Below are 15,657 nucleotides of genomic sequence, written 5' to 3' on the forward strand. Positions count from 1 at the left end.
TACATATGTTCCACTCAAAAGTTTACTATGGTGTATATATATATATATATATTGCAGTATTTGTCACAGCAGAGGTCACTGTTGTATCTTTTTACTGTGGCCAAAAGTCCTTATAATGTTTGGTGAGGGCAAACATTTATGTCAATATAATAACAATGACATGTTCCTTTAATGACAAAAGTGGGGTTTTTTGGTAATTATTGGTGACCGACGTATATTTTCTTTCTGTTTTTAGAGGAATATCTGCGGAATAAGTTTGAAAATGGTCAAACGTTAAAAAGAGCAACACAAGTCAAACACACTGATAATGAAGAGACACAATGAACAAATTTTACACTTCTGTAAAAATGTTTATTAACAGATCCACAATTCATAAAAAAATGAAACGGTTGAAAAAATAATAATAATTTAATTTGCCCAGCTAGGCGCTGTTGATAGGCAGAACATCATCGAGCTAAGGCAGGTATTGCAGTGTAATCATTGTGCAGTGGTTTTCTCTAAGGCAAACAAAATCAAAAAGCAAACTGTCTTCTGTAATTTTTTTTTTTTTTTGTAATATGAAAACATAAGCATTTTTATTCCCTGTGATAGTCCATTGCTTTTTTCAATACACCCGTCCATTATTTTTCAAGTACGCTGAGACTGTGGTGAGTCAGGCAGCCATTTTAAGGCAGCGCAGTTATTGGACTCAGTTTGAACTGGTGAACCGACGACTGGATGGGCATTGGTGTCAGGAAGGAGGTAGGGAAGGTGAAAACCGAGGACTCAAAGTTCTCCGTTTCGAGTGTGAAGTCACCACTAAAGAAGGTGGGCATCTCCTGAGAGGCAGGAGTGACAGGAGTGATGGACGGAGGTGTGGAAGAAACCACCTCCGACTCGAACTGCAGTAGTTGACCCATGAAGCTAAAATTGGGCGAGACGATGGCGCGCCGCTGTCGGATGACGTCAAAAGCCTGCTCCAAGCACAACCGTTGGGTTTTCATGATGTACGCCATGCAGATGGTGGGAGAACGAGAGATTCCAGCCTCGCAGTGGACCAGCACTTTACCTCCCTCCGCTTTCACACGTTCTGTGGAGAGAAAAGACAATGAATTAATTAGGAAAGCTCTGGAAATAACAGCATGAGTCACCAAAAACACTGTCTTTTAAGTCAAACTTCAAGCCATGCTTTATTCGTAAGTCACATTTAAAAACAACAGAAGAGCGCTGTGCACTTTAAGGCTTATGGAAAGAAAGAAAAATAATCTAAGGTGAAGTAGCAGCACCAGACAAAATAATAATGACTGTTTTCAAACAAGTTTCCCCAACATGCCCCTCATCTGCCATTGGCCAGTCAAACAGATAGCCCCGCCCCAAAACTCACGCCATTGGTTTAGCCAGTGTTGCTATGCTGGACTGGTCAAATATTCAAAGAAACAAAGCAATGTTTTGAAGTCACCACAGAGACAAAGTTTAGACTTTCAAGAGAAATTATGAAATTAAGAAATTGATGTTGGATTTATGATTTCACTGAAATCGCTTGTAAATTTAATCAATAATTACAAAGAAACGTCAAGCAACATATTGAATTGTATGTGAAATTTTGGAAAAAGAAAGACTGAAATTTTCTTCATTTAAAACGTGCTTCATAAACTTAAAAAATAATTGTTACAGTGAACGAATAACTTCTAGTTTGAGCACATTCATTTTGGTATATGAAATAGTTTACATAACATTACAATGTGTATAAATGCCATAAAATGGCTTTGAGTTATAGAGTTGTGAGAGGGAACAAGTGAAACGTAATCATGGTAGTTTTTCATGTATATCTTCTAATAACCCTCTGTCCATTTTCGCTCGGCTTATTCATTTCCTCCCTGACCCTTTTTTACCATCATGTCAGATCAATTTCATTTCCACCCCAGAAAGTTCTGACACACAAATCTATAAACTCACACCATTAGGACAAGCTCAGATTGCGTATTCCTAATTCAATAGAGCTAAGCAGATTCCAGCCTCATATCTCTGAACGACGCACACACGATAAGATCCCTCGCTGCTGCTGGTCTCTTCAAAACAAAACCTGCTGGTGTGAATCACGCCTGAAGCCCATCTGGAGCGGAGCGGGGCCGAGCTGTGGGCGTCACAATGACTATCACACTTGCTAATGCACCTAAATATTACCACACACTCATTAGCCGAAGCTTTCAATGGATTATTCTTTCACTGCTATCGCTTTCCCACAGGAGACCAAATTACCTCATGGTCTCTTATGTAATATCGTCTTTATTGAGGTAAATGTAGATTAAACTTGGGTATAATCGAATGAAATGTGGGATACAGGAGACAGGATGACATAGTTAAAGCCTCACCAGAGAAACTGAAATATGAATACAGGTCAAACAGGGAGATTTGGCCACATGTGAATGCAAACAACGTTGACACTCTTAAAACAAGGGGTTTCATTGATGTCATAGAAGAACCATTTTTGCTCACCAAAGAAACTTTCAGTTTCAATTTCAGGTTTTTTTAAGGGTGAAATATGGTCTAAATCTGGACTTGTTTTTGACAAGCTTCTCGCAAATACTGTGTAAACACATTCGCTTGATAACGAACAGCCTACAAAACCCATGACAGTACAGTCATAGCACACACAAACACACCTAATCATCGACTCATCCACTGACACACTGGCCACACCTGTGATACGCAAGATCTTGGATTACTCTGACCCCTGAGTCACAGTGGCGTCTCCGTTTATCTATATGTTATTTTTTTATTTTCAGTAGGAGCTGGTATTAATTGCACTTCCCAGATTACAAGTAACATGGGATTAAGGTGTTATTAAAGGCGCAGTCCATTCGGATTATGGAAATGATGTGTTAGGAAGTCTTATTTTTAAACGGCCTGAAATTAGCTCCACTATCTATAGGTCTGTGCTCAGTTCTGGGAATGGTTTTAGCCATACAGCTCAAGTTTACATAACACTAAAGATCTGTTTTTATAAACTCTGTTTGATAAAGTCTGTTTTTAAAAACACATATACATATATATATATACATATATATATATATATACATATATATATATATATATATACATATATATATATATATATATATATATATATATATATATATATATATATATATATATATATATATATATATATATATATATATATATATATATATATATATATATATATATATATATATATATATAAATACATATATGTTTTAAGCTGCTTTAAATAAAACTATTTAAAAATATTATAACTACTTTCAGTTTTAAATAAAACAATAAAAAAAAAAAAAAATGTATACACACACACAAAACTATAGTATATGTACAAAATTTACCAATAAAATCTATGGCCTCCTGGAAGTGTGAGCTGATATCTGCCATGTGACTGTCCTCCACCGGGATCCATTTGTAGTCATACTGTCCTTTGGCGGGCCGCGAGTCCCTGCGTGAGACGTTCAGCAGCGCTGTTATGCGGAGGTCACTGAGATAGTCCTGTCTGCAGGCGTGATAGGCACTGCCCAGGTATAGGAAAGGCAAGATCTCCACCGGACGTCCCTGAAAAATAACAACGATACACAGATATCAAAACTGAAACTCTCAAGACAGATTCACCACCCGAAAACAAACAGGTTCTGTACTGGGACCGTTTGACCTTTTCATAAAAACTGAACAGCAGACCAAAGGTCAGACATAAAAGGACCTCAGATGTCCGTTGGATGTCTTTGAAGGCTTATAAGGCGGATCTTTGGTTTGGATAGATGGATGGTTAGTTTATATATATGGAGAAGTATCTTTAACCACATGGTCTTTTTTGACTCATATTTGAGGGGGAGGTGTCACAGAAACTCCTTCAGTTAAGAGGAAGTGGTTTTGGTGGAAGTGGGTTGAAATGAGGAAACAACAGCTCGCTTTCTTCTCCCTTACCTGATCATAGTCCGGTTTGTGGTGAGAACCCAGTTTGTCACAGTGACTGCTGACGCCTCTTTCACTTTTGTCTTCGCTCAGATCCACGGGCTTGGTTTCGGTGCAAAGCTCGGGGTAATGGGATTGGAAGTTCTCGTAGCCTCCTGGAATGAGAAATGTGCCGTTATTATGAGTCGTCAAGGATTGTTGAGTCGTTCACCTTATCAAGAGCTTCACATGTTGCAGTTCAGAGCTGATCGGAGTGTGAGAGGCGAGAAAACATTCCCACCAACAGAGGGAGAGTGTTCATGAGCTCGTGCGAGAGCTTGACTTTCAGTCATCAAAATCTCCTGGTTAAACTCAACATTTCATCTGAACAAAATGAATGAATTACCTTAAAAATCCCTGTATATTTGAATCCAATATTATCACTGAAAGGAGTAAAAATATGATATATACCTATAAACATACTGTGCTCTCTCTCTGATTCATCTGTCCTTTGACGCACAAAGAGAATTTATCTCTTGAAAACTAGACAAAGCTCTGATCTGCTCCATCAAACTAAATACTAAAGCTATTTCACTATATATATATATATATATATATATATATATATATATATATATCTATATATATATATATATATATATATATATATATATATATAGATTTATTACAATAAAATGCAAATTGCTATTATAGTGTAAAATGCATTAAATTAAAGTGTATGTGTGTGTTTGTGTGTGCGTGTGTGTGTGTGCGTGTATATATATATATATATATATATATATATATATGTGTGTGTGTGTGTGTGTGTGTGTGTGTGTGTACATAGTGTGTTCATTTTATTATATGATTTTATTATTTTTATTTAAAAAATATAATTTAAATTATTTTTATTACAGTTAATATATAAATAAATTTACTTTTAGGAGTCTAGTAGTAGTATAAAGTTTATTTTTATTTTTCACTATAAATATCACTTTATGAGTATAACAGTGTGTTCATTTAAATGTAATTCTTCCATATAATTCTCCGACTGACTGAGACACTTGTAAAGAATTCTAAAATAGATTGATTGTATTATTATTATTATTACTATTATTAATTGGTATACATCTATACATTCAAACTATGTCAGACAGCAAATTATTTGTTTGCCTTGACCTGCAATCGTCATTTTAAACGTAAACCAAACTTAAATGAGACCTTGAAATATTTCAAATATTAGACCTTAAACACGTCCTCTTGAGAAAACTTTCAAACGAAAAAAGACAACAATCTTTACTCACCTTTTAGGAAGCAGATGCTCGCGCTACTCGCCAAGTGCGATAAACTATTGATGACAATCTGAGCAATGCTGTCTTTCTTTAGTTTTTGTAAATGAGGTGTGCGGTCATCCAGAGCCACGACGGCGGAGATGCTGCCCTCGCGGAGCCGAAACAGCGCGTTCTCGTCCGGGATGATGAACTGTAGAGGCACCGGTCCGCCGCGGGACCTCCGGACCACCACTGAATTCAAGTTGACATTGACGGAGCCTCTGATACTCGAGCTGGAGAACGAGAAATACGGTCTACAGTCCACAATCAGACAACTTCCACAGTCCTTCCGTATGATCTTCCTCAGGCGGCGACAGTCTATGCTGGAGACCTTCATGATTGGAGTGACAAAGTGAAATGTTTGTACTAGGGACGTGGATGGTTCAGGGGTGTAGGTTGCCTACTGAGCCCTGTGTGCTGAGCCTGAGTCTACATTTCCTCCAAGGGGATTCCGTCGGATCACTTTTATATTGATGGAACCTCCGGGGCTTGACGTCACGAACCATATATGGACATGTCGACACGGGAGCGCGCCCGTATTCTGTTGACTGAACCCGCCTCTGAAACTATGCTCTGAAACGGCGATGGAAGCGAATACTTAAAGGGTTAGTTCACCCAGAAATTAAAATTATGTCATTATTTACTCACCCTCATGTCATTCCAAACCCGTGAGTCCTTCACTAATTTTCAGATCACAAATTAAGATATTTTTAATGAAACCCCTGCATGCATACATAGACAGCAATGCAACTGAAGTGTTCTCAGCCCCAGAAACATAGCAAGGATGGATAAAACAGGCATCAGTGGTTCAACTTCAAGTTTGCAAAGCTACCAGAACACATGTTGTGCACAAAGAAAACAAAAATAACATAATTTTCTGAACTTTAAGTTGTTGTTGTTTTTTTTACCAAAAAGCTGGGTTCAGCTTGTTGGGTAATTTTATTGGGTTGTTTTTAATATTTTTTACTCAGGTGCTGGGTCGTTTTTCTGTAACTTGTTGCTGGGTTATATTTAATGATGGGTTATTTTTTCGACCCAATCCCTGGGTTGAGCCTCTCTCTCCGACAAAACCCAGCTGCTGAGTTAAAGGGTTACTCCACCCCAAAATGAAAATTTTGTCATTAATCACTTACTTTCATGTCGTTCCAAACCTGTAAAAGCTTTGTTGGTCTTCAGAACACAATTTAAGATATTTTTAAATATTTAAGATATTTGTGACAATGTCTTTCGTACTTTTTTGGACCTTGACAGTGTAATTTACTTGGTAGTCAATGGGACAGTCACAAGCCTCCCGGTTTTCATCCAAAATATCTTCAATTGTGTCCCGAAGACAATCTGAGCTTTTACAGGTTTGGAATAGTTTTTCAAAACAACCAAGCATAGGGTAAAAACATTAACCCAAGCAGCTAGGTAAAAATAACCCAGCATTGGTCCTGTCCAATATTTACCCAGCGTTGGGTGGGCAAATAACCCAGGTTGGGTTGTTTTTTTATAGAGTGTATGTTTCTGGGTCTGGGAACATCTTAGTTGTATTGCTGTCTATACAGGGTCAGAGAGCCCTCAGTTTTCAACAAAAATGTCTGTGTGTTCTGAAGATGAATGAAGGTCTTATGGTTTTTGAACGACGTGAGGGTGAGTAATCAATGACAAGAGTTTTCATTTTTGGGTGAACTTACCCTTTATCATTGACTTCATCAGTTCATCACCACGCTGCACATATTGTGTCATTTTCTTGTCATTCAGATCCTTTTTCCTGGAAATAACATCAAAAACATTAAGAGGAATATGTGGGGTTGTTCTGAAAAGAAAGAATAGGATAGATATACACAGATATCACACATACGTCCGTAAGATGTCTGTTTAAGATTGCTTGATCTGGAAAGCATCTGCTATGTACAGAACATCTGACAGACGTCTTTAAGATGTCAGTTTTACATACGTTCTAAATCATAAACATCTTCTTATAAACGTCTATTTGACATCTATAGGAAATGTCCTATAGACGTATTGCAGACAAGCAAACAATCTAAAAAATGTGGACATCAAATAGACATCTCCATGATGCACGTGTGCTATGTTGAATTTGGACATCAAAACAATGAATAACATTGTATTGGCAGCACTAGTCGACAGTAACACGTAATAAACTTCCGCTTTTCTCTATCCACCTGTCCTATATCCGTTCTTCATAATCCCAGGACCTCTAATGCGATTAAACGTCACATCCCTGCCATGGAAATAGACAATAAGAGATGTTTCTTTTTGCTCACCGTACACTGTGAGATATAATCAAAATAGTGTCTTATTAGCTTATATGAGCAATAGTTTTCCCTGGTAAGGGCCCATCGTTTCCCTGAATGCACCCCGTGGTGAGGAGAAAGTGAGTGTGTCTGTGTGTTTGTGTGTGACAGGAAGAGCAGGCTGATGGAGGATTACTGTGGCAGGCCGTCACCCATATGGCCCTGTGTAATCTCTGGGCTGATGACATCACAATGTGTTGGGGTGACACACATGGCCCACTCGCCCTCACACTCCAAACTAGCATTGGCAAAATGAATGGGAGGTGAAGATTGTGTGTAATTGTATGTTACTATGTGCACGTAGCCCACAGAAGTCCGCGCTTGAATGAGGAGGATCAACTGAATGTCGGTATGATTTTCCTATAACAGGATTGTGAAGGCATTTGTAAGTTTGCCCACTTACAAAGAAATGAAGGGTATGTATTTTTTGAGGTAGGTTTATTTAAACGTATAGAGACACAATACCAATCAAAAAATCCAGAAAAACACATTATATAAAGGTTAGGAATTGATTTGCGTTTCAGTGAGTGAAATAAGCATTTGATCCTCAAGCAAAACATGGCCTAGTACTTGGTGCAGGAATCCTTGTTGGCAAGCACAGAGGTAAGACGTTTTTGGAGTTTGCACACATCGCAGAAGGGACTCCTCTTTACAGCTTTTCTCTAAATCCTTAAGGTTTCTCGAAGTTTCAGCTCCCTCCACAGATTTTCTATAGGACTGAGGTCTGGAGACTGGCTAGGCCACTCGATGACCTTAATGTGCTTCTCCTTGAGCCACTCCTTTGTTGCCTTGGTGGTATGTTTTGGGTCATTGTCATGGCGTTAGACCCATCCATGACCCAGTGTTCTGTCTGAGGGAAGGAGGTTCTCATCCGAGATTTTACAGTACATGGCCCCGTCCATTTACCCCTCAATGTGGTGAAGTTGTCCTGTACCCTTAGCAGAAAAACATCCCCAAAGCACAATGTTTCCACCTCTGTGCTTCACTGTAGGGATGGTGTTCTTGGGGTCATAGTCAGCATTTCTCTCCCTCCAAACACATCAAGAAGAGTTAATGCCAAAGAGCTCAATCTGGTCTCATCTGACCACAGCACTTTCTCCCAAGCCTTCTCTGAATCGTTTCGTTTGTTCATTGACAAACTTCAAACGAGCCTGTGCCTTGTTGAGCATGGGGACCTTGCAGGTGCTGCACGATGTCAGTGCATTGTGGCGTAGTGTGTTACCAATGGTTTGCTTGGTCACTGTGGTCCCAACTGCCTTATGATCATTAACAAGCTCCTCCTGTGTAGTTCGGGGCTGATCCCTGACCTTGCTCAATATCATCCTTACCCCATGAGGCGAGATCTTGCACAGAGCTCCAGACCGTGTCCATTTGATGGTTGCTTTATATTGCTTCCATTTCCAAATAATCGCACCAATAGTTGTCTCCTCCATACCAAGCTTCTTGCTGATGGTCTTGTAGCCCATTCCAGCCTTGTGCAGTTCTGCTGTCTTGTCTCTGACATCCTTTGACAGCTCTTTGGTCTTGCCCATGGTGGTGGAATGGAAGATACAGATTGCGTGGACAAGTGTCAGCCATTTTGCAATGAGGCTCAGGCATGGTGGCCATCTTGCGAAGAGACTTTGGGCTGGTGGCCATCGTGTGAAGAGGCTCCTGAGTGTCTAACATGGCATGAACAGGCCCTGGCTTGGCAGGCATGACATGAACAACAACTGACATTACGTGCAAATACTCTGTTGTGGCAGATACTGGTGGACCGCAGTAAATGCAGAGCCACTTGAACTTCATTCAAACCAAAATGAAAAATGTCTTTTAGTACCACATCATTAAATTCCACACAGTGACAGATTTGACAAAAGTCTTCCACTTAATTCTCAATAGTGCGATTACCTTGACGAGGGTGCAAAAGGTGAGAAACTGCTAGGTTCATGCTTACTTTTGGTCATGTATTCTATAACAAACAGTTCACTGAGGGCGAGTTTAAGAACCCAAGTGCAGCTTTATTCCAAAAGTAATCCAAAATCCAAACGTACTCCAAACAGAGACTAGAGACAAGGCAAGAGACAAAGGCTACATAAGGGCTATATATACGCCGAACAACCAGGGTCACATGACACAATCTAACCAATGAGGAACAAGACACATGACTTGAACAACCAGTCAGAAAATGACACAATCAACCAAAGAACCAATAGCAGGATAACATGAAGGTAAGGGAATCACATTTACACTTACATGCAGTCATTTTGCAGATGCTTTTATCCAAAGTGACTTACAATTGGGGTATAAATCACATGACTAGACAGGAACCATGACGAGGCAAAAAAAAAAAACTAAATAAAATACAAGAAAACAATGAACCCCAAAAACCCATGTTACAGTTCTTTTGCCATTTTTATTAGTTTATTGATTTTATATATATATATATATATATATATATATATATATATATATATATATATATATATATATATATATATATGTTTATTTTAGTTATTGTTTTAGTAATTTAAGTACTTATTATAGTTCCGTTCAGGCAAAATGTAAATTTTTCAAGTGTTTTACATTCTTAATCTAATATTTACAGGTAATTTTATTTTAGCTGCATATCTTTTAATGAAAATACATTTTTAATAGTTTTAGTTAACAATAACAACAGAAATGTATACAAATATTTAAAATAATTTAAAATATAATATCCATTTTATTGTTTTTTTATATTAAATAAAATTGTGTTATTTTTTCATTAAAAGTGTATTATTTTTATTATATAAATATTTATATTTACATTTACATTCAATAATATAGTAGACACTTTTATCCAAAGTGACTTACAGTTGAGGAATACAACAAGCAATCAAAAATATATTATCTTTTACATATTTTATATATATATATATATATATATATATATATATATATATATATATATATATATATATATATATATATATATATATATATATATATATATATTATAAGTCAAACACATAAAATATATGTTACTACTTTAATAATATTTATGCATGTATAAGTAAAGATGGTGTTCCATGCAGATATGTTGTACATTTCCTACCACAAATATATCAAAACTTAACTTTCATTTGCTGATTTTCTCAATATGTAGTTTTTTTTTTTTTGCATCCTCAGATTCCAGATTTTCAAATAGTTGTATCTCAGTCAAATATTGTCCGATCCTAACAAACCATACATCAGTAGAAAGCTTATTTATTCATCATCTGTGTAGATGATGTATAAATCTCAGTTCCTAAAAAAATACCTTTATGACCGGTTTTGTGATCCAGGCTCACATAGGAGAATGATTCAGATATTGTGGTATATTAAAATACCAAGGGTATTGTACCATGTAAGGGTTTATCTCATTTTAGAAACCCCTGATTTTCTCCCTGTGTGAGTCATTCCCTTTCTTCTCTATTCTATCCACAGCCTGTGTATGTGTGTGTGTGTGTGTGTGTGTGTGTGTGTGTGTGTGTGCATGTATAAAATACCTTCCTGATGTATGTGTGTTATAGGATAAAAATCACAATGGAACTCACATGAGTTTTTTGCTCTAGCCACAGATGCAGGTGCTTCCTGGATTCCTGACAAAAATTCCTTGCTGACCAACGCATTTCTTAATATATACCGCAAACACCAGCACACACACACACACACACACACACACACTAATAACACAGGCTCTTTCACATAAAGAGCCTTGACACTAATCTAATATATGTGCATTGTGGGCAGCTGGTAAGCTCCACCCCCTCGTTGATGATGATGGTGATGATGGTGATGATGCCGATGACGGTGGTAAATGTCAGAATTCCTAGACTCACAGCTGCGTGCTGGTAATATAGTGGGTCACGTTATGACACACGCAGTAAACCATCTCAGCTGATCAATAACAGACTCAAGAATAGTAGGAGAGGAAAAAGCGGATGCTTTGAAATACTTTCAGAGCATGGAAGTGTTCCAGGAGTGGACGAGTGTTCCAGGAACAGAACGTAATGCACTAAGAATAAAACGTTTCTTTGCCTCATATGTTTGAAATTGTGCTTATTGCGTCACATCAAAACAAAGCTTAATGGAATAGTTAACCCCAAAATTAAAATTGCCTGAAAATGTATTCACTCTGAGGTTATCCGAAATGTAGATGTGCTTGTTTCGTCAACTGAACATTTGATTTGGAGAAATGTTGCATTCCATCACTTGCTCACCAACAGATACCCTGCAGTAATGGGTGCCATCAGAATCAGAGTCCGAACAGCTGATAAAAACATCACAATAATCCACAAGTAATCCACTCCCGTCCATCAATTAGTGTCTTGTGAAGTGAAAAGCTGCATTTTTTTAAGAAACAAATCCAACATTCACGCATCTTAATTTTAAACCACAGTTTCAGATCAAAATGGATTCTACTCCATAATAAATCTGTCCCTTGTTTTCCTCTCACATCAAAATCCACCATTTCTGCTTGTAATGATGCTTGATCTGTGCATATTTCACTTCTGAATCAGGCAACTTTTTTGAGACAAATCAATATCATGTATAACAGACTTGTATTTTAGCTGGAAGCAATTGTTTGCAGTTAAAAATGTATATGACATTAACTGATGGACTGGAGTGGTGTGGATTATTGTATTGTTTTTATCAGCTGTTTGGAGTCTCATTCTGACGGCACCCATTCACTGCAGAGGATCCATTGGTGAGCAAGTGAAGTGATGCTACATTTCTTCAAAACTGTTGAAGAAACAAACTCATCTATATCTTGTATGGCCTGGGGATGAGTACATTTTCAGCTAATTGTAATTTTGGTGTGAACTATTCCTTTAAATTTACAGAACAATGTTCATTGCCAATCAATCATGTTTGGGGTGTTTTTTTTTTGAAGTAGAGTTAATTCCTAAAAGCACACACACACACACACACACACACACACACACACACACACACACACACACACACACACACACACACACACACACACACACACACAGCCTGAGTCACACTACACACCCCTCTGACTGTATTACTGATCATTCTAATGTCACAATGCTACAGGGCACGGAAAGAGAGAGAGATAGAGATATAAATGTACCTCGCCTTCTCTATTCAGAAGAACAAAGCCACTCTAGTCTGGAGCAGTAAAAATAGCACAGACTCCAGGTGCTCGCAGACACTGTCTGATTGAACGAGAAACCACATCGAGGTCCTCACCTCGGCATGCGTCTATTTTCTGTCACATGTGGAAAATATTCAGCTTGCACACAGATTTTGAAAGCTGTGTCTTTTCACATGGATTCAGGTGGACAGTTGCTTGTTATTTTCTGCTTGTTGAGGCATTCACAGTAGCTTTTAAAACCTAGCTAGACAGCAGTTTTAGGTAACATCCTGACGCAAGGATTTTGCAAAATCTTGGCAACAACATTGTTCTCTCTTTCGGCGTCTGAGTGAGCGAGGGTGGAAAGCGACTGAGTGGTGTAGAAATCATGAACAGCAAGATGAGGAAGTGGCAAAAGCTTAAGTAGAGAAGATGCAGTCTTCTTCGGAAGATTCTTTGCAAATATTTCTAGAGCTGGATCAATTAAGCCAGAGTAACAGTTGTTTATTTTTACAAGCAGATAATCATATGATTTATGAATGAAGCATGAGTCAGCCAGCACAGCTTAATGCCCAGACAATTACAAGTAATCAGATCATGTTGAGTCTCTAGACAATGGGTCAATTGGGTCTCGTATAGTGATTAAAGGGGAAGTTCACCTTTAACTCAAAATGAAAATTCTGTCATCATTTAGTCACCCTCATGACATTTCAGACTATTTTAAAGTAAAAAGTCAATTAAATGTTAAAGTTTAATTATTGTGTGTTTTAAATGTCATGTCAGACACACACACACACACACACACATTAAATAGGACAATTCTGAGTTACTGCACAGGGGAAGATTTTGAGGTAGTTATGATGTAAATTTTGTTCTGATCTTCGAACAAAGGTTTCATATGGCTTCAGAATACTTTACACTCCACAGAATCACAGACAACAAAATAAAAAAATTGTATCATGAGTTCTTGATTTTTCGGCAGTACTACATCACACCATGAGTGTATATTAGCAGTTTGTTATTTGCTTTAGGGATCTGATGGAGCCTTTGGACCCAGAAACAGGGATGCATGTTAAAGGCTTAATTCACCCAAAAATGAAAATTCTGTCATTAATTACATACCCTCATGTCCTTCCAAACCAGTAAGACCTTTGTTTGTCGTCAGAACCCAAATTAAGATCATTTTGATGAAATCCGAGAGCTTTCTGACCCTGCATAGACAGCAATGCAACTGTCATGTTGAAGGCCCAAAAAGGTAGTAAGGACATTGTTAAAATAGTCCATGTGACATCCATGCTTCCTGTGTCAGCAGCATCACATGCATGCATTGTGGTGCACTCGTGAACACACGTCGAAGATTGTGAAGTGAAGAAGCTGTTGAAGAAAGTAATTATTTTTGTTTTCTTTGTGCAAAAAAAAAGTATTCCCGTTGCTTCATAACATTACGGTTAAACAACTAATGTCACATGGAATGAAGTCCTTAGTGAGTAATTAATGACAGACACTCTTTTTTTGGGGGGTGGGGGGGGGGGGGGTGGGGGTGACATATCTGCTGACTTTGAATAACTGGCACTGAGTTGAAGGAAATGGTACAACTATATTCAATGGCAAAAAGCATGACCAATTTTAAAAACAAGACACTGGAAATGGTCCACACTGCTGTTCGTGTTGTGTTCCCTCACTCTAAAGTGACATTCAAGTGCATTGTTTTGTTTACGGAAGCACATTCCCATAACTTCTCATAAATGTATGTGCGTGTGAGATAATCTTCTATTTCAGAAGTGTTGACATTTAGATGGAAAGTTCTGAGGCTTCCAGGGGTTTCCCAGAGCTAATCTCTAGATGTAAACAAACAGCCTATTGTTCTACCTGCTATGAATGTATTGTCCGGTTTAAATGTAATGACAGTCATTCTCATTACAGACTACAAATGTTGCCTGCTATTGTCACTTATAACAAAATCGTTGGGTTTAATTAATAATGTGTGTGATTAAATCCTTTTATTTCCTCATTAACCCATCACTTAACTTCGTGAGGGTGCAATATGACGTGCAGAGCTAGATGATTGTGGATGATTGGGCACAGATGAAGCAAGGAATCCAGGCTTTGATTTCCTCCTTGTCCTTCACTCCAGGTCACTGCCTTTAATTCTAGCTGAGTGGATTTGGCTTTCTGACTCCCACACAGATAAGGGAGGGGGGAAAGGGAAAATGACAGACAGAGGGAATTCGGAACATGCCCCGTGTGGCTGGATATAGCTGCAGGCCTGGGCTGAACGACCCTCCTCTTTTCTCCACCCTGGAAGACCCTTATTATGGTAACCACTGATTGCAACATGAAATGTTTTCACAGGGAAGGATGCATGCTAAAAGAATGTTTCAGGTTCAGTTCAGGTTAAGCTATTTTGACAGCGTCGGTGTCACATTACGACCATTTAGTCTTGTCACTCTTGTCTTAAAAGGCATTTACAGTGGTGCATGTTCATTGGCAATCTATGGGGAACAACAACAGGGTTGCTAGGTTTCCACAACAAAATCCGTCTGATTGCAACCCGTCAACATGAAAAAAGACCCACAACAACCATATTAAGGTAGCCCAATTCTGGGGGAAAACCATGGACTTGGCTACACTGCACAAAACTGTTTTTGGGTGACTTTTGTAATACAATGTTTTGAAAGTGTATATCGACACTTTTATATGTTAGCATGAGACCATCTTTGGGCAAATTTATCAACTAAAATGTTATGTTCAACTCACGTACTGACTGCGTAGCCACTAGCCAGTAAAACTGGTACAATGAGCAACATGATACCAGAAATATTTGTGACATAAAATAGTGAATAGGAACTAAAATAGTGCAGTTAGCATGGTGGGAGCATTAGCATGTTAGCATTAACGTTTTCCTACAAAACAGCCATTTCAACAACCTGCTTACTATTTTTACTGTATCATATGTAGAAAAATATAGTAGCTACCATGTGGAAAGCTAATTTTGCCACATAGCTTGAAGTGTAACTTGCTA

The 15,657-nt window shown here is 38.1% G+C and overlaps 1 protein-coding gene across 1 annotated transcript; it reads right to left on the reverse strand.

The window, feature by feature from the left end:
- Positions 1 to 329: 329 nt before the first annotated feature.
- Positions 330 to 5,683, reverse strand: LOC132160056 (dual specificity protein phosphatase 5-like). The gene is made up of 4 exons (XM_059569744.1): positions 5,202 to 5,683; positions 3,931 to 4,073; positions 3,342 to 3,561; positions 330 to 1,069 (listed from the first exon to the last, which is right to left on the reverse strand). The coding sequence occupies exons 1-4, from the start codon at positions 5,563 to 5,565 to the stop codon at positions 666 to 668; spliced, it is 1,131 nt and encodes a 376-aa protein (XP_059425727.1). The 5' UTR covers positions 5,566 to 5,683; the 3' UTR covers positions 330 to 665.
- Between the last annotated feature and the right edge of the window lie 9,974 nt (positions 5,684 to 15,657).

The sequence above is a fragment of the Carassius carassius genome, chromosome 16 (genome assembly GCF_963082965.1).
Source record: "Carassius carassius chromosome 16, fCarCar2.1, whole genome shotgun sequence".
In the NCBI taxonomy this organism is placed as follows: domain Eukaryota; kingdom Metazoa; phylum Chordata; class Actinopteri; order Cypriniformes; family Cyprinidae; genus Carassius; species Carassius carassius.